At 55.0% G+C, this 21,764-nt stretch overlaps 1 protein-coding gene across 5 annotated transcripts in view; it reads left to right on the top strand.

Annotated features, from left to right (window-relative positions):
• Positions 1 to 21,764, top strand: part of SLCO2B1 (solute carrier organic anion transporter family member 2B1) — a 55,079-nt gene that overhangs the window by 11,939 nt on the left and 21,376 nt on the right. For 3 of the 5 annotated variants that reach the window (XM_058305953.1, XM_071218267.1, XM_071218269.1), the window contains exons 3-8: positions 5,735 to 5,865; positions 6,970 to 7,107; positions 8,575 to 8,737; positions 12,161 to 12,388; positions 12,621 to 12,719; positions 14,938 to 15,128. In XM_058305953.1, the coding sequence (XP_058161936.1) occupies positions 5,735 to 5,865; positions 6,970 to 7,107; positions 8,575 to 8,737; positions 12,161 to 12,388; positions 12,621 to 12,719; positions 14,938 to 15,128 (950 nt within the window). Of the gene's footprint in view, positions 1 to 58; positions 350 to 2,762; positions 2,853 to 5,734; positions 5,866 to 6,969; positions 7,108 to 8,574; positions 8,738 to 12,160; positions 12,389 to 12,620; positions 12,720 to 14,937; positions 15,129 to 21,764 lie in introns of those variants that run through there. The other 2 variants (XM_071218268.1, XM_058305955.2) reach the window with 2 other exon arrangements.

Consider the following 21,764-nt stretch of genomic DNA (forward strand, 5'->3'; position numbering starts at 1 on the left):
CACCCACGGCGCTCCCTGGGCCCGTCAGGAGAGGACGTTGACTGACGAGGGGGTGACTGACAGACTGGCCGGCTACACAACGGGCTGGTAGAACGCCAGAGTGTTCCCATACAAGAAGCGCCTTTGGCAAGGCGCAGGAAGGAAGCCGGGCTGAGAGAAGAACCGGCCGCACGGGGGCCGCGAGCCTTGCTTGCAGACTTGGCCTTTTACCAGCCCTGGGACCCTGGTTAGGTCACTTCCCTTCTCTGTGCCTCCGTTTCCTCATCTGAATCATGGGATTCGCAGCTACTCTCTCAAGGAGTTGCCGGGAGGATCGGCGAGCTGCCCCAGGAGCCTGGCCCTGCACAAGGTACCACGCCATCTGCGTAGCCCCGGACCCCTCAGGTCAAGAGGCCCATCTGCCCTCTGGGGTCTGGGCCTGCTCCTCAGGCCTGACCACTTCCTTTAGGGGTGAGGGCTAGCCGAGTGCCCCGTCTCCCAGCCGTGGCAGTCGTGGGCTCCCCACCCCCGCCGCCCTCGGCTGCTGCTGAACTCTCACCAGATGCTCTGGTTCTAGATGGGGCAATGCTTGTTCCTCAGGGCAAGCGTGGACTCAGGCGGATGTCTGTGGCAGGAGGGCAGCCAGCTGCGGGAAAGGCTGGCTGCCCAACAGGGAGGAAAACAGTGTTCACTGAGCACCTATTACGTGTGGGGTCGGTGCTGGCTCCCCAGATATCAGCACCCCCACCTGCTGCTAAGACAAAGCTGACTGCTTACCGCCATCAGGATAGCACTTCCTCTCAAAGCTTTGGCAGCATCTCAGAGCAGGGAAGGTGAGGTCGTGATTTACTGAGAATCGGAAATGTGGTTTAAGGCCGGTCTTTCAGCGGGGGGTGAGGGGAGAGAGGCGTGACTAGCATTGGGTAAGGGTCAGCCTACACCAGAGCAGGACTGGTAGGAACAGCAAATGAGGGCTTCGAAGGGAGAGATTCAAAGAGGCTGGGGGCTGCGGGCCGTCGGCTGGTGCTTCCCACTGAAGAGCTCATCGTCTCTCAGGAGTTTCTGTCGTGAACAGTCAAACCATTTGCTTGTGCAGGACATTCTGAGAAGAGTAATAAATGCCAACGATGGCAACAGAATAGCAAGGGCATATGCAGTGAGGTTTGCAGTGCCCAGGCCGAAGGTGGGGTGGCTGGTTTGGGTTCTCAGTGGTCACTCTCTGCCCTGGGAAGTACAGATCATGGTTTCTTCACTGCAGAGGAGAAATTCAAGGGCCCCTGGTACAAGGCCACGTGTGCTGTGTAAACCTCTGGGGAGAGCCACAACTAGTGTGTGTGCGTGGAGAGAAGGGATCCAGTTCCTCGCTCGGGGCCAGGTCTTGTGGTTGGGACTTGGGTGAGAGACAAAGAGATCATTCAGAGGTAATTCTGCTGGGGGAGAGGTGGATGTTGATGTCAGAATGGAGGCGAAAACTTGGAGCTGGACCAGATGCGTGTGGGAAGTGAATAGATTCAACCGCCCTTCTCGCCTTGGAGGTGCTTGGAGACTTACTAGGGAAAGGGTGGCAAATGGCCCATCGTGGGTGCGTGCTGTGTGCCAGGCACTGGCCAGGGGCCCTAGATGCTTATCTCCTTGACGTAGGTACTCTTATCCTCACTTTACAAGTGAGGAAACTGAGGCTCCGAAAGTTCAAGAGACATTCTAGGCTCACAGAGTGGGCTGGTGGCAGAGCTGGGAGTAGAACCCAGGTGGGAGGGCTCCACAGTCAGCCCCCGTCTCCCTGGGATCTGCCGTTCACAGCTGGGGAATGGCTGAAGGAGGCAGGATCCTACACCTTTCCAGCAAAGAACAGGCAGGGAAAGGTCGGTGTCTGTCAGGCTACTCTCTGAAAACTCGCCTCTCCTCACCCCTGGCCTGGGGGCTGTGGAGAACACTGGGGGCCGCCCGTGGAGGCGTGGCTGGAGGCTGCTGGCTGACAGGCGGACAGGCAGACCCTCTGACCTACTGTCAGAGTCTCTGACCAGTCAGCCACCCTGCGAGCAAAGTCTCTGACTGACTGACAGAATTGCAGGGCCCCTGTCCGGCCAGCTACTGGTTGACTGACAGACAACCCAACCAGACAAGTCACCTGAAAGACACCGACGACCACCCGATGGACGTGGGCGTGCCCGTATGAATGTCCAGCCGCGTAACCGAGCGAAGGCTGACCGACAAGCACACAGGCTCCTGCCAGCTGACTCCTGGGTCATGGGCTCCAAAACCTGTTGGCGCATGTGGGAGAGAAAGGGACTAGGATTTTTTCCCTGGCTCCCTGTTCCCTCCCCACCCCCATTCCAGGCTCAGCTCTGGCCCTCCCCGGTGGAGATCCACTTCACAGCTGCCCCCTCTTCCTTTCAGGGCTGACCCTGACAGAGGCTGCCCAGGACAGGGAAGGGCTTCAGTGCCCCTTACGCACAGCCCTGGCCTCAGGACCCTCCTTCCAAGTGCAGCTCTGTCCTCAGTCAGGGAGTCAGAGTTCTGCCAGCCCCTCAGTAGAGGCCTCAGCCCACAGGAGCGGCTCGGAGTGGACGGACAACCTGCCTGACCAGTCCCATTCAGTGGCCAACTGACCACCAACCAGCTGACTGGCCCCTGTCTCAGAATGCAGACCGTGTAGTCAGTGCTCCCCCCGCACACCCTTTCCCACACCCCAGCCCGGGCTGTGGACTCTAGCCCCTGGAAACAGCCTTATCTTTGAAGGATGAAACAATCTCCGGTAAGACTTTGAGCTCTTGCAGAGGAGGCGGTTGAGATAGAAGCTTCAGAGAGGGCCAGAGGTGCAGCTGGAGAGGGGCCTGCACTGAGGTGGGCGCGCAGTTTCAGGGAGTGAGCAGGTGAGTGGGCGGGGGGCTAGAGCTGGGGCTAAATGGCTTGGGCACAGGGAGGCTGTCCCCACATGGGTCTAGGAAGCCAACCCACGGGTCTAGGATCTGGGGGCTCGGGTTGGATTTTTCTCTCAGCAGGCACTAGGCCATGGGTAGGGGAAGGTTCTGGGATGATCCACTGACCTTCTCTCTCCTGCCCCATCCATTCCCTGGGTTTCTCCCAGAGCTGGGGCTCCAGGTTGTGACTTCTACCCGCTCAGCCTCAGCATCAGGCCTCGCATCTGCTGGTCTGGCCCCTGGGGGTGTGGGCACTGCTGCCTTTGAGGTAGCCTGGCCAGGTCTGGTTGGGCCCAGACAGAGAAGAGGATTGTGTTTTTTTCTTCATCACCTTCTGCAAGGAGCATCAAGTGGTGTTGAGATTAACACCTGGACTTGAGTGCCTGACCAGACTTAACCAGCAGAGCTAGTTACTGCTGAGCCTTGGTATCACCAGAAACATAGAGGTAATCAAAGCACCAGAGGGACAGAGTTGTGGAGAGGGCTAGCAAGCAGTGCATGTGAGGCACAGGCCCTGGGCTAGAGTGCATGCCAGTGTCTGCTGAGCGAGAGGAACTGAGGCTCAGAAATACTCCTCACCCTTCTCCTCCAGTCCCCTCCTCCTTCTCACTGGGTCAGACTCTTAGTTTCTCTCTGTCAGATGTCATTGTGTTTCATATCTCCTTGTCCCTTTTGAATGTTTATGCCCTGCAGCCTCACACTTTCATTTCCTCAGTCAAATTACTCAGGCTATTTGAATAGACATTACTTCAAAGGAGATATACCCGATGGTCAATCAGCGAGTGAAAACATGCTCAATATCATTAGTCATCAGGGAAATGCAAATCAGAACCACAATAACACTTCACAATCACTAGGATGGCTAGAGTGAAAAAGACAGCCAAGAATAAACAAGTAAATTTTTTTTAAAAAGATGGCCAGTAACAAGTGTTGGTAAGGTTGTAGAGAAATCGGAACACTCCTACTTTGCTGGAGGGAATATAAAGTAGTGCAACTACTATGGAACACAGTTTGCCAATTCTCAAAAAGTTAAATATAGAGTTACCATATGATCCAGCAATTCTACTCCTAGATACATATACAAGAGAATTAAAAGTGGGCATTTAAACAAAAACTTGTACACAAATGTTCATAACAGCATTATTGATAGTAACCAAAAGTGGAAACAACTCAATGTCCATCAACCGATGAATGGATAAACTAAATGTGGTGTACCTCTACAAGGGACTATCATTCGGCCATAAAAAGGAATGCAGTTGTGGTACATGCCGTTACAGGAAAGGACCTTGAAGACATTAAGCAAAGTGAAAGAAGCCAGACACAAAAGATCTTGTATTGTATGATTGTATTTATGTGAAATGTCCCGGAATAGGAAATCCATAAAAACAGAAAGTAGATTAGTGCTTGTCAAAGGCTGGAGGATGGGGAAAATGGGGAGTGACTGCTGATAAGCATGGGTTTTCTTTTTGGGGTGATACAAATGTTCTGGAATTTCATAGTGGCAATCATTGTACAACTTGTTGAATATACGAAAATCCACTGAGTTGTACACTTTAAAATAAACTGTACATTTTTAAAGGCTTTGGTATGTGAATTATATCTCAGCTTTAAAAATTATTCAGGCTTCCATGGTCCCTGCATGAAGAGTATAAAACCTTTGTTTGCAGAGGTTCAGGGTCCTGTAGCCCCCTCCTTAAACTTGCCTTCCAGGTCTGGTGATGGAGGGAGGGAGTTAGGAGCTAAGGATAAACCCCTAGGGTCAGAGGCGTCCCCAGATCAGTTTTCAGGCTCCCAAAGGAGCTTGTTGAATGAGGGGAAACTCCTGCCCGAGTTGCGGGGAATGTGAAACAATGCAGGAGGTTTCCGGCAGGAAGCGGGGCCTCAGGAGAGAGGAAGGCGGAAGAGGCCCGGGCTGCCTGAGGAGGCAGGTGGCTTCCATCTACAGGGAAGGGTGGAGCCTCCCAGAGCCAGGCTTCCGGGCTCCCCACCAAGATGAAGCCGCAGGAGACCCTGCGGGCGCCTCCGACGGCCTCAGCTTTCCTCTCCTCTCAGCGAGGGGGACACTGGCACGGTGACACGGTCAGCGTGGGAGAAAACCACGTGCGTCACGGGGCCGAGGCGCGGTTCTGACCCCAGCTCTGCCTCCTGAGTCACCACCCCGCTTTGGGGACCTCAGTTTGTTCAGGGAAGGGTAAAATGAGGACGAGCTCGCCAGGCCCTTTCTGGCCCGATCGGCAACATGATCTGAAAACATGGTCTTGGGGTCGGGCTGGTTTAGCTCGGTGATTCTGCGCAGGGTGGTGTCTTGGGGAAACTGGCGTCTGTTCCGAACTGCCCCCCGGGAAATACGTTTATTCCCTGACTGTGCACAGAGCCCCGGCCCTGCACCTGACCCCAGACCCTTGATCCTAAATCCAGCCAGGCAGAAAACCAGCTGCAGAGCCAGGGCCAGACTCAGCTCCCAAAGCTCCCAAGAGCCCGGGTGGCCTCTGGACCACAGGCCCCAGCATGCTGCGAGAATGTGCGCAGCCCGTCCCTGCTGCCGGGCCGCGGGTTCTACCTAGAAGGAAGGTTACGCGGGGAACAGAGTGAAACAGGTGGCCCCCAGGAGGGACCTGGCCTCGCCCTGCACGGGACACACCACCTAAGAAGGCCGCCTCCATCACCGAGACCGGGCGTTGGGGGCGGGGGGGCCGGGGGGCTTCCCCTGGGGAGCTCAGCGGCTGCAAGGCCCTTCCCTGGAACACCGGGGCCCTGGGGTGTGGGGCTCCCTGGGCGGGGCCCTTCTCTGGGACTCTGTTTCCGCTTTCACTCCTCGGCTGTCTGTCCCACAGGGCCAGCAGGTGAGGGGCCACAGGGACCAGACAAGGACACCGAGGATGCCATGGCCACCAAAGGCCCCCCTGGAGGCAAAGCCAACCCCGGCCCTCGGGACCTGCGGCCGAGCGTGTTCCACAGCATCAAGGTAGCTCCTGGCTCGGGCAGGGCGCCCCTGCCCAGCACAGTGGGCTCCGCCGCCCCCTGGCTGTGTACCCCCGGGGAGCTGGTGGCTTCCTCAGGGCCTCCACGTCCTCACCTGGAGAACGGGAGGCCGTGGGGCTGGGAGGGGTGATGTACCAAAGCCCTCGGCTGGGTCTGTGCCCTGCAAGTGTTCCCCACTGCCCCGGGGAGGAAAGCAGGCCTGTTCTGAGGGCAGTGGGGCTGAGCCCCCAGCCTCCCATTACCCTCAAGGAATAGCGAAGGACCTTCTAAAACATCCCCCGAGCACTTGCCCGGGAGGGCCCTTAGTTAGCGCTCACAGCGACCCTGGAAGGAGGGACGTTGTAGTCACCAGAGAGATGGGGAAGCCGAGACTCGGAAGAACAGAGGGAATGTTGCTCAGCTCTGGCACGAACACTCTATTTTTTCAATTCTTTGAAACAGATTTTTCTTCTCTTAGGACTTCTGCCAGCATTTCAGGAGGCAGGTCAGAGGCAGGCGGGGATGTTTGAGGTGGAGTGGGTTGGGGTGGAGCAGCTGAGGGATGTGTATCTGTGCAGGGGTCTCACCGGGAAACTCCAGGGAAGACCTAGGTGAGGGTGTGGTGGAGACAGCGCTTGGTGAATCCGGGAGGGCTTCCTGGAGAAAGGGGCAGAGTGGTGGGCGCAGGGTGGAAGGTCCGGCCCAGCTCAGGTGGCGACTCTGAGGGTCAGACAGGGCTCCCACTAATCTGGCCCCAGGAAGGCCCTACTCTCAGCCACGTGGGTCTTGGGCGGCCCCCAGACTCCCCGAGTGTACCCAGGATGGCTCTTCTAGTTTTTAGGCCTATGTGAGAGGACTTGGACTATGCCAATAATGCCTTGTCCCTCCTGTCTGTCCCTCTGGTCTCTCTCCTCTCGTTCTTGACCCGCCCTCCCCTCTGTCTTCGCTGACTCCCCTGCCCCACCTGTATTCCTGCTCACCTCCCGCTCGCTCCCCTTGCCTTTCCCCACCCCTCCCACTCTGCCTCCTGCCACGGCCTCTGCCCGGGCTCTGGCTGCATCTGTTTCTCTGTCCCCCTGCCTGCTGCTGTCACGCGGCCCCTCCGCAGTTCTTCGTCCTGTGCCACAGCCTGCTGCAGCTGGCGCAGCTCATGATCTCCGGCTACCTCAAGAGCTCCATCTCCACAGTGGAAAAGCGCTTCGGCCTCTCCAGCCAGACCTCGGGGCTGCTGGCTGCCTTCAATGAGGTACGGCCCCTGGGAGCCGCAGGGGCGCCAGGAGGAGCGGAGGGAGAGCGGAGGAGGCTTGCACTCCCCTCCTCCCGCTGCCTCCTCCCTCACCACCCCACCCAGTGCCCTCAGGGGGTCCCATCACAGCCCCCTCCCCCAAGCTTGCACAGCCTACCTCTTCCAAAGTTTCCTGGCCCCGAAACTGACCAGCCCTGTTCTCAGGAAGGAGACCCGAGGAGACACGCCTCCCTGTAACGCCAGCGCACCTGCGGCGGTCTTCCAAAGACCTGGCCACCCTTCCCTTGGAGCACTTCAGGGAGGGACGTGGGACCCTTTAGAGCTGGCTGGGGTCCCCACGTCTACTCTCTCTCCCTTGGATTCCCTTCCTTTTCCAGGCAACTCGCTGGTGGCTGTCCCAGGGAGGACGCAGAGCAAGTCAGTTCAGCAGTAGCGAGAAACCTTAAATTAGATCAGAGGCAGAACTTTCCGACCTTGCGTGGTGGCAGGAAGGAGTGACACCATGGCGTGGGGTGTTGTCCTCAGATTTGCCCTGGGATGCACGGGCCACTGCCTCTGGGGCCAGCAGTCGAGCCGCTAGGAGTGGACAAGCTGGGCTCCAGGCTACTTCGGGTGGATTTGGAGGTCAGGGTCCAGCTGTGCCCCAGTTTCCTCCCTACCAGATGTTCTCCCTCACCCTTGGAGAAGGCAGCTGTCCAGAGAACGCTCTCTTCCCGGCCCCCAGCAGTGTTCTGTGGAATTCTCTCCCGGAGGGTGATGTGTCACGTTCCTCCCAACCCAAGGCTTGCCAGCCGCACAGCATTGTCCCCAGATGTTTGTCCCCACCTTCAGATCTCAGGTCTGGGACGTGAAAGTCATTGCCTTGCCCTGGGACCTTGGGCCACCCCCCCAACTCCCCACCCCCGGGGCTTATGTTCCCAACTATCAAGCGGTTGTTCTTCCTAATGTCAATCCTCCACCAACCCACAGTCCCCAGCCAGTGGCCCAGGGACCTGGGTTCACACCCCAGCTGCCGACTGCAGAGCCTGCCCCTCCCCTGCAGGCTCTCAGATCCCCTCCACTGCTCGCATCCTGGTATTTTCATCCTGAGGCTTAAAATCCCAAGCCTTAGTCATCTAGCTTTAGATACTTTAAAATTTGCTTCCCTCCTTCATGACTTTCCAGAAACTCCAAATCCTTTTCCTTGATTCCCTCCCTCCTCCATAGTATAACATGGGGTCCCACCCATGTTCCAAAACAAAATTGAGATTCTGGTGTTGTCCTCTCTGTTCTCATTTTCTCCATCTAATTGGGGCAGTAGGGCCTTTCCTGGGAGGATCTAGAAACTGTGTTGATAAGAGAGACCCAAAGGATTCTTACCCAACTGGCAAGTCCATCATACACATGGGAAAGCTGAGGCTGGAATGGAGACGGGGCCTCTCCCACTGGGCTCTGCCCCCTTTGCTAGATCCTCCCGTCCCGTTGCAGGTGGGGAACACAGCTCTGATCGTGTTTGTGAGCTATTTTGGCAGCCGGGTCCACCGGCCCCGGCTGATCGGCTGTGGGGCAGTCCTTGTGGCCCTGGCAGGCCTGCTCATGAGCCTCCCACACTTCATCTCGGAGCCGTACCGCTACGACCACGCCAGCCCTGGTAAGACACTGGGGAGTCCACAGGCCCTCCCGGGACACTGCTAGTCCTCCCCCACCCCCGCTGCCTCCCTGAGTCCCAGCCCAGATGGTTCTCTCCAGCAGTCCTGGGGCATAGGGCTGACCCAGGAGAGAGGGTAAGGTGCTGTTTACATGTCCCTGTGCTTTTCTTTGAAGCGGGGTGAATTTCCAACAAAGCCTCATAGGTCCTAACGTAATTGGTCCTCAGGAAATGTTTGTGGCTTAATAACAGCAGTACAGTACTTACACTGCTTACCACGCACCAGGCAGGGCTCTAAGCACTCGTGTGTATTAACGCATTCAATCCCCACAAGAAGATAAGACATTGGGAAGGGAGGGAGGGAGGGAGGAAGGAAGGAAGGAATTTTAGACATCAACAGTTAGATCCTGTTGAGTCTAGTAGGGTTTTGTTAAGGGCCTACTTGACAGATGGATGCCTCCCCTTAGGGAATGACCCAAGCACCCTGAGCATTCACTTTATTCCTTCTCTCTCTCACATCTATCCATCAATCCATCCATCCACTCACCCATCAACCCATCCATCCATACACCCATACACCCATCCATCCATCCATCCATCTACCCACCCATCAACCCATTCATCCATCCACCCATACACCCATACACCCATCCATCCATCCATCCATCCAACCATCCATCCAGTGGTCCACCCAACAAACCCTTAGTGATGCCTACTTTGTGCCAGACCCTCTCAGGGGACTCAGTACTTGCCTCTATGAAGCTCCCAGTCTGGGGAGGAGATAGAAACAAGCAATAACTCCCCAGTGCAATTGTGTGAGGAGGAAAGCACAGGGGCTGAAGGAGCCCACACCCCAGCCTGCCATCAGGGAAGGCTTCCCAGAGGAGCAGTGCTGTCAGAGAGCACCCTTTTCCCTTGCCCCTCCAACCAGCTCACCCCTCTGGAGCTCCCACTCTGTGCCAGGACCAGCAGTGGAGGGATGAAGTAGATATGACCAGCCTGGAGGAGCTCCCTGTGGAGTACGGGGTTGGCACGAGCATGGGCAACTCTGCTGCAAGGCAGAAAGAGTCCAGCTCCTTAGGAGATGGCCAGAAGAGCCATCGGAGCCCTGAGTGGGGGATGACGCTGACAGCGGGGGCAGCTGGAGAGGGTAGCACTTGAGCTGTGGTTTAGAAAGCCGCAAGCGTCCTCCCCACTGAGGGCAAACACCTACTCTCCAGATCATTGGACTCACCCAGGAAAACTAACAGGGTGATGGTAATGGACACCCCTTATCTGAAGAAACAAGGGACATACAACTGCGAGCAAAATCGTTCCTTCCCTTGGCCCCATAACATCTAAGGCCCCTCTCAATCTCTGAGACAGAGTGGTGGTCACTATCCCCAAATCCTCAAGGTTGAAAAGTGAGCAAACATAAATGGGGAATGCAACCGTGGACAAAATGTACGTGCTAATATTGTAGTAATGTTGTTACCACTAATATTGTAGTAACATGTAGCATTGTTATAAAGATAGTGGTTTCCAGGGCTTCTGAGTGGAGGCGGAAGGAATAATAGGTGGAACACAGGCATTTTTAGGACATTGGAATTAAATGTAAGCCCACAGTGTAAAACTATAGACCTGGGTTTGTAGTAATGCTTCAGTGTTCGTTCATCAATTGTAACAAATGTAGCACACAATTGTAGGAAGTTATGGATGGGAGAATGTGGGAGGAGGAGAGGGAGATATGGAATCACTTATACTTTTGATGTAACTTTTCTGTAACCTAAATTCTCTTTAAAAACAAAATTTATTGTATTAAAAAGAAAGAAAGAAGGCGGGCATTTCAGAGGAAGGGAGCCACAAGGGCCGGGCAGTGGGGCAGTACAGGGTGTGCGTGGGGAAGGCAGAGTAGTTTATTTAGGACCGAGTGGAAAGTTGTCAAGGGGACTAGTCAGAACGTTGAAAAAACACTTCCTCATCTTCAATTGTGCAGAATGTACACTTTCTGTGCAGCTTTTTCTGTGCAGGGTCACGCCCATTCTTCTTCCACCCTCCTGCACGTGACCCCACTCTGCCGTGGGCAGAAAGAAACCCGAGGAAAGCCCTTCTCCCGCCCGGGCTGCAGCCTCCACACAGCCCCTGTGCACGCCCCGGGGATGTCCAGGCACCAGCCTGCGCTGACAGTCCCGGCTGTTGCGTCCATTCACTCTTCACCCACCCTCCATTGAGCCCTGCCATGTGCCAGGCCCTCTGTGAGGCCCCGCAGACGTGGGAGGAGAAAAGGCAGATTTGTCCCGAGATCAGCCTGTCTAACGTCCAGCAGGGGCTGTGCACGGTGCCCCGCGCCGCCCGCTTCATGGCCACGGTCCTCGTCGATGTGAGGAAACCGAGGCTCAGAGAGGGCAGGAACTTTCCCAAGGCCACAGCTGGTTGGAGGTACAACTCTGGCCCACCCAGGCCGCCCGGCCCTAGCGCCTCTGCTCCGAGCTGCTGAGTTCCTTTCTGAATTCCTTCCCTGTAGATCTGCCATTCTAAGAGAGTCATTTGAGAGATGAGGAAACTGAGGCCCAGGGGGTTAAGAGGCCTCTGCCGAAGTCACACCGAAGCCTGGACAGCCTTGGTTGGGGGTCAAAGCACAGGTCCTTGGCCTTGGTTCAGCTGCCCCTTCCAGGCTGGGGGAGTGGCTCTCCGGGCTGGGTGGCACAGCTCGGCGCCCCGGCCCTTCCTCAGAGAGGAGGCCACTTCTGCAGCCGCACTTGGGATAATCATAGCCTGAGAGTCCCCTCATGTTTGCTCACCAAATATTGGTGAGCTGCAGGGAACAAATGTCTGGTAATAAATTAAGAACTCCACTTTTACTGCACTCAGCGGCTGTGTCCTGAGCTGACACCAAACCCTCCCCAAAAACAAACACAGAGGGCACCGGAGCCCTCCACGAGCCCGGCCCAGCTTCCCTCCCCTGCCTGCCCCTGCCTTCGGCCCTGGCCTTGCCCTTCACCGTGTGAGCCAGGGTCCTCAGCCTCTCACCCTCCCAGCACCGCGCTCTTTCAAGCCCTTGGGTTTGTTTGCACAAACTGTGCCTCTCCCTGGAACACACCCACTGCCTTCTCGGTCCGGAAAATCTTGTTTGTTCTTCCGGACCCAGCTCAAACTTCCAGTAACCACCCACCAGGCCCAAGGAGCACGATTGCCGTGGGGCCCTTGCATGCTTCTGCTCAGCAAGGTTGTAGAGCGTGGATTAAGAGTGTGGACGTGGAAGCCAGACTGCCCGGGCTCCCCACTGGCTCTGCCTCTTCCTCGTTGCTGTTGGAGCATCTGGGATTAGGGGTAGCGAGAGCAGCTATCTCCAAGGGGTTAAATAAACAGCAGTTAGAACAGCACCTGGCATCCGGCTGTGCTGTGCAAGGATTAGCTCCTGTGATCGTGTTTTTTATCATCTCTCAGAGGATCTGTCACAGGACTTCAGGGCTTCTCTGTGCCTGCCCACAACCGCGGCACCTGCCGCCTCCAACGACAGCTGCGGGAGCCACACGCGGGCCCAGCATCGGGCCGTGGTGGGGCTGATGTTCGCAGCGCAGACGCTGCTCGGGGTGGGCAGCGTGCCCATCCAGCCCTTCGGCATCTCCTTCATCGACGACTTTGCGCACAACAGCAACTCGCCCCTCTACCTCGGTGAGACCCGCCCCGGCCCCCGTTCTGAAGGCCAGGCTCAGGGGGAGGGAAGAGAAGCCCGGGGTGGGGCTGGGCGCGGAGCCCCTGGCTCTGCTCCAGCTGCCCAGTGCAGGTCTGGAGAAGGCCTGCAGGGTTTCCTGGCCCTGCCGGGGGCAGGCGGGTGGCCCTTGCCCGTCCGGAGGCTGCTGACGGAGGCGGGGCCAGCGGGCGCTAACCGGGCCTCGTGTTGCAGGGATCCTGTTTGCGGTGACCATGATGGGCCCAGGAGTGGCCTACGGGCTGGGCGGCCTCATGCTGCGCCTCTATGTGGACATTGACCGAATGCCAGAAGGTGAGCCTCGTCTCCTGTCCGCCCACAGCACACGACTGTCCTCAGGGCTAGCGCAGACCAACCCCTGGTCCCAGAGGGGACACTGAGCCGGGGCACCTGGGTTCAATTCCAGCAACACCGCTGACTTGGGACAAGTCTCTTAACCTCTCTGAGCCTTTGAGATAATGACAGTGATCTCTGCCCTGTCAATCAAAGCTGCAGTCAGGAGCCAACGAGATGATAGAGATGAACTGTAAAGAGCCACCAGATGAAGTGTGGTGGTTGTCATCCCTCCACGGCCACTATCCGTCTTTGCCTTATTCCACACCCAAGCTCCCCCCGACCCCAGGCCCGTGCTCAGATACGCTGTGGGGGATGAGCACACTCTCCTGGCCTGTGGGAGCTCCCAGCTTTAGACTCAAAGACTATGGCACATAGGAGAGAACTTTCTGAGCAGGACTCAGGGATTCAGTGTGCTACCTTGGGCCTCTCTCAGATGGGAACTAGAAGCTAAGAGCCCTTCTAGTTCACGGCATCTCAGATTCTGGGAAATTGTGCCAGGAGCACCATTTGGAGTCCAGGGGCCTTAAGTTCAGGTAGTAGGTCAAGGAGAGGGACTGGAGCTTGGTCTGAAGGCAGCCAGGGAGAGGAGGGTTAGGGGCTTTAGACCTGAAGCCCTGCTGGGGGGCGGGAAGGGGATTCCTGTTCGAACATTCCTGCTAGGGCATCACTGTGGCATCTCAGCTGCCTGCTGGTCACACCGAGCAACTCTGGGCTCTCAGGTTGCCTTCTGGCTCCTGCTACTCAGAAGTACTATCCCTCACCTGGGGAGTTTCTGACAGGCTCTAGAAGCCTCAGGTGACACGTGTATGGCTGGATAGATCTGCAGATGTCGCTTCTTGTCCTCTGGCTTTTGCCCAAGGATGACCCCAGTCAGGAGAGGTCTGCACAAGAGTCACTAGGGACAGTCTGACCCCAGCTCCCTTTCTTCTAGAAAGCTGGGCCTGGGAGCCAGGTCTGGGCCCTGGCTGCAGCTCCCCTCTCCTCTGAAGGAAAGGTCCTGGGAATCAGGGGTTCTCCAGGTTCCCCAGCACATGACCCTGCTGCTTTCTGACCATGTCGATGTGATCCCGGCAGATGTGGCATCTGTGACGGACATCCCACCTCCCTAGGCCTTCTTTCTTTATGGGGGATTTCATGGGGGGGGGGGGGTCACATCTACGGGCACAGACCAGGATGTGAGATGCAGAAGAGTTGGGTATCTGCACAGGTGAGCTCTCACCAGCCCAGCACAGAGACAGGGGTTAAAATCAGCAGAGGAGCCAAATCCATTCCTAGGGTCCAGATGCATTTGCTGACTCTTGACTGTGCACTCGGGCCCTGCACAGGATCAAACGCCTGGGGCTTCGGCCCACAGTGACATTGGGGTTATCATGTATTTGTATTTTTATAAAGTATTTGCAGGTTCTATGGAGATGGTAGAAAGATGTGCCCAACGCAGCCTTAGGGTCTGAGAGGTTTGATGACAGAGTTCTGTGCGCCAGCCAGTAGGTACACCCAGGACAAATCTAGTCCCAACTAAACCTGCCAGGGAGGTGGGGATCAAAAGCACCGGGAGACCTTGTTAAAGCTGCAGGCTTTTTTGGTCACCTTTCCACCCCATCCTGCAGTAAAGCCAAGTAGGCCTTGGGGAAGGCCATGTATTTTTGACATCACCTCTGTTGATTTTAATCATCATGCAGATCTGAGAAACAAAAGAGTAATCCTAACCATATATTTAATAATAATAATAACCATAATAGTAATAATAAAAATTAGAAGAGCAAAGACATACTATGTGCCAGGCCCTATTCTAAGTGCTTTCCATGCATGCATTCCTATAATTCTCACAACGGCCCTGTGATGTAGGTACCATTAGTGTCTGTATTTCATAGAGAACAAGGTGCAAACAGGTTAAGTAAATTGCCCATTAAGCTAGCAATGGAGTTCAGGCTCAAGAGACCATTTCCATGGTCCATGACCTTGACCACTGCACCACATCACCTTAGCAAAGAAGCCAGATCCCTGCCAGTGTTGGGGACGTGCGTGAGGTCACATAGGCCGTAGCGGGCAGAGCCACAACTCCCAGCCCAGGCTCTGCTGCTCCAGGCTGCCTCCTGTCTCAAAGGTCATCCCAGGGTCGTGGCATCGTGGCAGTGGCCCACCCTGAGCCTAACATCACCATGGTCTTCTTTTCCAGGTGGCATCAGCTTGACCTCGAAGGACCCCCGCTGGGTGGGCGCCTGGTGGCTGGGCTTCCTCATCTCCGCTGGCACGGTGGCCCTGGCTGCCATCCCCTACTTCTTCTTCCCCAGGGAGATGCCCAAGGAGAAGTATGAGCTTTGCTTCCTGCGAAGGGGCTCGGCGGTTTCTGCCTCACCTGCCGGCAAAGTAAGCATCCCCCGCTCAGCGCGTCTCCTGCCCCAGCCCAAGCTCCAGCCCCCACCCACCCTCCTCCTTTGTCACATTGAATGCCAGCTCTCCTGGGCACTGCACTTCCCAGCTCACCAAGCTCATCCCTGTTTGGAATGCATTGCATCCTCCCAACAGCCCTGCGCCATGAGCGTTACTCCTGTTTACGATTGAGGAGATCGAGGGCAGGAGAATTGAAGTGACTTATTCAAGATCACGCAGCCAGGAAAGGGCAGAGCTGGGATGACAGCCCAAACCTGTCTAAGTCCATATCCTTGCTCTAACCACTATACTTAACTGCCTCTCTGCTTGTTGCTTAAAGTTTGTGGTAAATTCTGAAAGTGCTATAGGAATGTTAAGAACTTGGGGCATCGGTTGGTGCAGTAGATGAGTGGAAGGGTCCGGGAAGACTTCCCTGGAGAGGATTCATTGAGCTGGATTTTGAAGGATGTGTGGAGGGCCAGCAAGGAGAAGGAGGGACATCCTAGGCTCGGAAATAGCGTGGGCAAAGGATTTGGGGCAAATAAATGACCCGGCCTTTTTGGGGACAGTGAAGGGGACAAGCTCTAATTGAGATCCTTCTCTAGGCCAGGCTGGACGCTGGCCATTTGAAAATCAGTACATGGTCTCGGCCCTTAAAGGGGCACAGTCCAGGAGGACGATGACTCATGGACCAGAACCAACCACCTGGTGTGATGCTCCCGGGAATGTCTCATTGAATCCCCCTGCTCACCTCTTGGGGCAGGTGGACCTTTCCTCAGAAGAGGCCCGACCAGGTGGAGGAGTTTGCCCAAGGTCAAGTAGGAGAGGGCAGAGCCACAGGAGTCATTGGGCAGGATAGGTGATTCCAAATGACAAAGTGAAAGAGTTTTTTAAATAAAATTTTATTGAAATTTAATTTTCATGCATGAACATACATAAATGATAAGTGTATAGTAAAAGCCATGAACTTATAAAACAAATGTGCATATCATCATACAGGGCTCCCATATATCACCCCACCACCAACACCTTGCATTGTTATGAAACATTTGTTATAAACTATGAAAGAGCATTGTCAAAATATTATTGACTAACTATAGCCCGTTTGGTGTATTTTCCCCAAACCCACCCGATTATTAACACCCTGTGTATTTGTTATAATTCATGAGAGAGCATTCTCAGATTTGTTCTGTTAACCACAGTCCATCTTCTACCACTGGATTCCCTGTGTCATACAGTCCCATGATTGTACAATCCACTTAGAAGCACTTTTAAAAGTTTAATCACATACCATTAAGGTCAACTTCATTAATTTTTATTTAACAAGCATACACATTTCATTACAGTTTGGAAATCTGCAGATTAGATATCTTCTCTTTTCTCAAATATGAATGATGATGGTTGAGAAATCACAGACAAACATAAATTATGCTACTTGTTGCCAAGCTATTTCAATTCCAAAGGGACAATCTATAAAATCCATCAAATATTTTGCAGTAAGAAGAATTTGACTTAATGTGGCAGGTTGGTGCATTTGAGTATGTTTGCTGTCCTGTGAAATACGGCCTCCTTCTTAGAGGAAGAGAGTTTGGGCCTAACAAGAGCTAAAAACGGCTCTGCCTAGAAAAGCTGGGATTTAAGCCCAAGTCTGACTCCCAGACCTGTGCCCTCCTGAACCTCGGCCCCCTCTGCTGGTGGGCTGGAGCAAACGGCGTGTCCATGGCAGGTGCCAAAGAAAAATTATGTTAGAGGAGCCAGCAAGGGCAGAATAGGGAAGGCCTTGGCTCACTTACCCAATGCTGGGCAGAGAAAGGATTGCAGGGGAGAAAGGCATTGTGTGAAGAGAGGCTGAGGTGATGTGTGGAGGCTGAGGTAGTGTGTGGAGGCCGAGGTGGTGTGTGGAGGCCGAGGTGGTGTATGGAGGCCGAGGTGGGGTGTGGAGGCCGAGGTGATGTGTGGAGGCCGAGGTGGTGTGTGGAGGCCGAGGCGGTGTGTGGAGGCCGAGGCGGTGTATGGAGGCCGAGGCGGTGTGTGGAGGCCGAGGTGGGGTGTGGAGGCCGAGGTAGTGTGTGGAGGCCGAGGCGGGGTGTGGAGGCCGAGGCGGTGTGTGGAGGCCGAGGCGGTGTGTGGAGGCCGAGGCGGGGTGTGGAGGCCGAGGCGGTGTGTGGAGGCCGAGGCGGGGTGTGGAGGCCGAGGCGGTGTGTGGAGGCCGAGGCGGGGTGTGGAGGCCGAGGTGGTGTGTGGAGGCCGAGGCGGTGTGTGGAGGCTGAGGCGGGGTGTGGAGGCTGAGGCGGGGTGTAAGGGAAGATGAAGCAGTTATTGCGTTCGTCTGGACAGGAGCTGTCAGCAGCTGCACCAGTGCACTGGGGACAGGAACGGGTCCCGAAGCTGCCCTTAGGTGGACTGTGCGGTCTTGGGTGCTGCTCTGCCTTGGGACGCCCGAGAGACAGTGGAGGGCTGGGCGGTTGCTGGGATTGGGCGTAGCTGGCTCAGAGGCCTGGGAAAACACCTGCTTGGGAGGGACCACTTTCAGGGAAGACCAAGTTCGGAACCACAGATGACCCTTCGCAGGTCTGCCTAGCTCAGGACAAAATTTGGATGGTATAGAATTCCTTGAACTTGGGGAAGAGTTCTTGGAAATAGAGGTGATCGTAGAGGAAGGGCCTACTGGTTACTGAAAATCTCCGAGTTGGGTCCTAAATTTGATGAGAGAACAGTCCATTGAGCATTAGGGTAATCTTGACTTTTGAATAGATGAAAGAAGCAAGAGCTTTGGGGGCGGGAGTCTTGCCACACATCAGCTGTGTGACCATGGGCAAGCCACTTCCCCATTCTGGTCTGTCGTGTAAGATGCTGAGCTATAATCTGTGCACTTTGGATTCTGAGAAGGCCTCATTCCTTGGGCCGAAGCTGCTGATTCTGAGGTTCTGATTTAAGGGCCATGCCTCTGTGGTGCCTTGAAACCCTGGCTTCCTGGCTGTGAACCTGTCTGGCTGTTTAGATTCATTCTGTCAGCATATTGGGGATGGGGAGCGAGGAGGGAAGGGGTGAGAGGTTCTTAAAAAAGAACCGAAAGCTGAGAACATGACGATCTGCTTCCAGCCTCTCTCAGGCAATAAATATTGATGTGGGAGGAATTGCTCCTCCGCCTCCTGGAGGCAGCCGAAAGCCACGGCTGACGGGAAGGTGGGCGGGCCGGGGAGAAGGGCCTGCTCAGGGGAAACCGGCGTCCAGAAAGCGCACGTGGGAGAGGGAATGAGCAGGGGGAGAAAGGAAAGCTGAGCTATTTCTTTGAAACCTCTTCAAGCATCCCATCCCAGGGTCAGTGCTCTGCTCCCCAGTCCCCCCACATAGCCTCCTAGAAGTAAACGCAATGTTTAAAGTTACCCAGGAGGGGATGGTGCATAATCTAATCTCTGGCCTCAGTTTCCCTGCCTATACGATGGGCACTAGACCAGACAAGATCTGCCAGCTCTGCTAGATTCCATGTTGTCTGCTCTAGAGGGTTCCCTGTCTCTGGAATAGTACGTGAGCATTTTCCCAGGAGAACAAAGGGGCAAACCCCACAGCCCCAGCCTCAAGGAGCTCCGAGGTGGTGAAGGAAGGCCAGGTGCCCAGAGGCAGGGGATGACCGACAACTCCGCTTTCTCCCATGGCGTGACTATGAGGTCTCTGCCTGGGATCTTGGGGCCAGGCCTAGCAGTGACCCCAGGCAGGTCCTCGCCTCTCTCTAGGTCTCAGTCTCTCCATCTGTACAATGGACCTGTCTCAAAGGTACCGTCAGGTCCCAGACTCCTGGCAGATGGTCATGCAGAGCCCATGGAGTAAAGGTGGTCTCTTGGGAGCTTCCTGGCAGGTTACCTGGCCCATGTGTGGTGGGGGAGACCCCGTTCAGCCAGCAGCCCACCTGTGCCCTCCAGGGCTCTCAGATGGTTCTGAGGACCTGTCCTTGGCCCTGGGCCAGCGGCAGGGAGAGGCCCAGCTAGCTACTTCCTGGCACACAGTTCTCCTCTACCAAGAACCCCTGTCCCTGCCCAGCCTCTGAGCACCATTGCACTCTGTGATCTTCCCTCTGGTTCATGTTTTCCAGAATTATATGTACCTGTTATTTCTAGGATATCTCTGTGAAACTGGGGTTCTAGATTGTGTGGTTTTAAAGCTCGATGCCTCTAATAGTTGGAGGATCTCGATTCTTGAGTTCTATTATTCTAAGATTCTAAGCCTCAAGTGGTCTGTAATTCTCCAAATTCATGTTTCTAAATGGCTACACTTTTGGCCGAAGGGACTGTGAGTCAATAAAATCCATTGTCTCCCAGTTGTTGACCTTAACGTACTTTGGGAGAATAGTCAGGGATGGGGCGGGAAGAGTGGGAAGACGTGGGGCTGGCCTCTGAGCTCTGCCCGCTGGGAGGCTGCCCGTTCCCTGGGCCTTCGTGTCCCTCTCTGCAGCCTCTGCGAGTTCTGAGGTGACGCAGGCTTCCTTGCGCCCAGTGCCTCTCCCTTGCAGGCCTGCCTCTAGCCCCTCCCAGCCAGCTGGGAGCCCTCCAGTGTCCTCCCCCATTCTCGGCAATCCAGGGCTCTGTTCCCCGCCCTGTTCTAAGCCCTTCGGGTCGATAATTTCAGTTAACCCTCGTAAGCCACCTAAGAAGTAGGGACAGTCATTACTGCCATGTTTACAACCTAGGAAACTGAGTCACAGAGAGATCCAATAACCTGGACAGGGTCACAGGGCTAGGAAATGGTACAGCTGGGATTCAAATCCAGCAAGACCCATTCCTGGAACCTCTGCTAAAATAAATAAATAAATAATTGAAGAATAGGGAGTAGGGAGAAAACATAGATACACACAAAAGGCTAACAGAATCTAAGAGAAAAACAGATTCACAGACCATAAAGATCGATTCGGGTGATACAGTTGAGCCTCATCTGAGGTTCTGAGATTTCCAGTAGGCAAAGGGAAACGAGAGGTATGGCTAGTTGCATGCATCTCATTACAGGAAAGTCTTGTTCTCCAAGAAGCTCAAATCTCCAGGCATCCTGCTAGAAACCCCTCGCTCCGGGAGGGACAGATGTGTAACAGATCACTGCATCCTGGGGCTGCTTCCGGTGGTGACGTGATGGAAGCTGAGGGCTGCAGAGAGTTCCACAGCGCTCACTCAGAGTCAGCTTGTGCAGTCACAGCCTTGGGACAGAGCCCGCTGGGAACCAGTTTCCTCTGAGGAGAGCTCCTGGATCCCTGGGGGGCTCAGCAGACAGCAGGGCCTTCCATGCCCTGGACCTCGGGGCTCTGCGTGGCCCTGCAGGCTTGCAGCAGTCAGCACTGGCCCTGGAAGGGAAACTAACCAGTTCCCAATAACCAGTTGCCTGCTGATCTGGGCAAACCGCAGCCCAGCTGGGTCATGCCCTAAGCCCTGCTCTGAGCAGTGGCATGATGTTTCCTGTTTCTGGAGTCCACAATTAGTCAGGAGTCCCCAAAACAGATTAGGGAAGAGAGAGGCAGAAACCTGTGGAAAACATGAGGGACCAGGGAGAGGCAGTGCTCCCGGCACCCCCAGGATAAAGCCCACACCCCCGAGCCTGGCCTTCACAACTGCCCAGTTCTAGCTCCAGTCATCTCCTGCCCCCATGAGCCTAGTGGCTGTAGCCAGGTTGGGGTCTCCCCGACTCCCCCATATGACAGAGTCCTCACCACCTACTCTTGCTCATACTCTGCCTCTGTGTCCCACAGCTGCCCCCTTCCTGTCTATCCAAAGTCTCAAATTGACTGCTCGGGTCCCTGGAGACCAGTCCCTCCTCTCCTGTCTCCAAATCCCATGCCCTTTTCAGACAGACAGGACTGACACAGGGGCGCTAAAGGACCTGAGTTCGAGAGCTGGCTCTGCTGAAAACTCCGGGGGAGGCACTTCCCTTTCTTGACCTCAGTTTCCTCTTCTGTAAAGCTGTGCAGTAATAATCCCTGAGCCAGTCTGTGGTGGGGATTAAATGATGTGGTGGATGTGAAAGTGCAGTGTCGACTTTACCGGGTTGTACATGTGAGAGCAGATGGAATTGGCTTGGCTGATTTTACTCCTCCCAAGAGGACGAGGATCCCCGGGCAAGCACAGATTCTGCCCGTCTCCAAAGACCGCGTCTGCCCCTGTCCCTGGGATGCTGTCCGTCTATCCCCAGCCTGTCCTACTTCCCTTCCTGAGGCAGCACCCCACTCCTAGCACCACCACCCCCAGCTATCCAGGACCCTCCCACCATGCTCTAATGTCCCTCCCAGACCACTCTCCCCATTGCTTGGCTAGGACTGAGAAAGATGCAAGGAAGTCTACTAATTCTCTTCAAGGGAGGACGGCCCAGAAGAGAGATAATGTGAGCCACATTTGGAATTCTATATGTTCTAGAAACCACGTTAAAAAGTAAAAAGAAATTAACTTTAATCATATATTTTATTTAACCCGATATATCCAGAATATTCTCACTTTAACATATAATAAATAGAAAAAATAATGAGATATTTTATCTGCTGTCCCCAAACAAAGGCTTTGAAATGTGGCATGTATCTTATGCTGACATATCAAATGAGACCAGCCATATTGCAAGTGCTCAGTGGCCACATGTGGCTGGTGGCTACCATGTGAGACGATG

The sequence above is a fragment of the Dasypus novemcinctus genome, chromosome 10, assembly GCF_030445035.2.
Source record: "Dasypus novemcinctus isolate mDasNov1 chromosome 10, mDasNov1.1.hap2, whole genome shotgun sequence".
In the NCBI taxonomy this organism is placed as follows: Eukaryota; Metazoa; Chordata; class Mammalia; order Cingulata; family Dasypodidae; genus Dasypus; species Dasypus novemcinctus.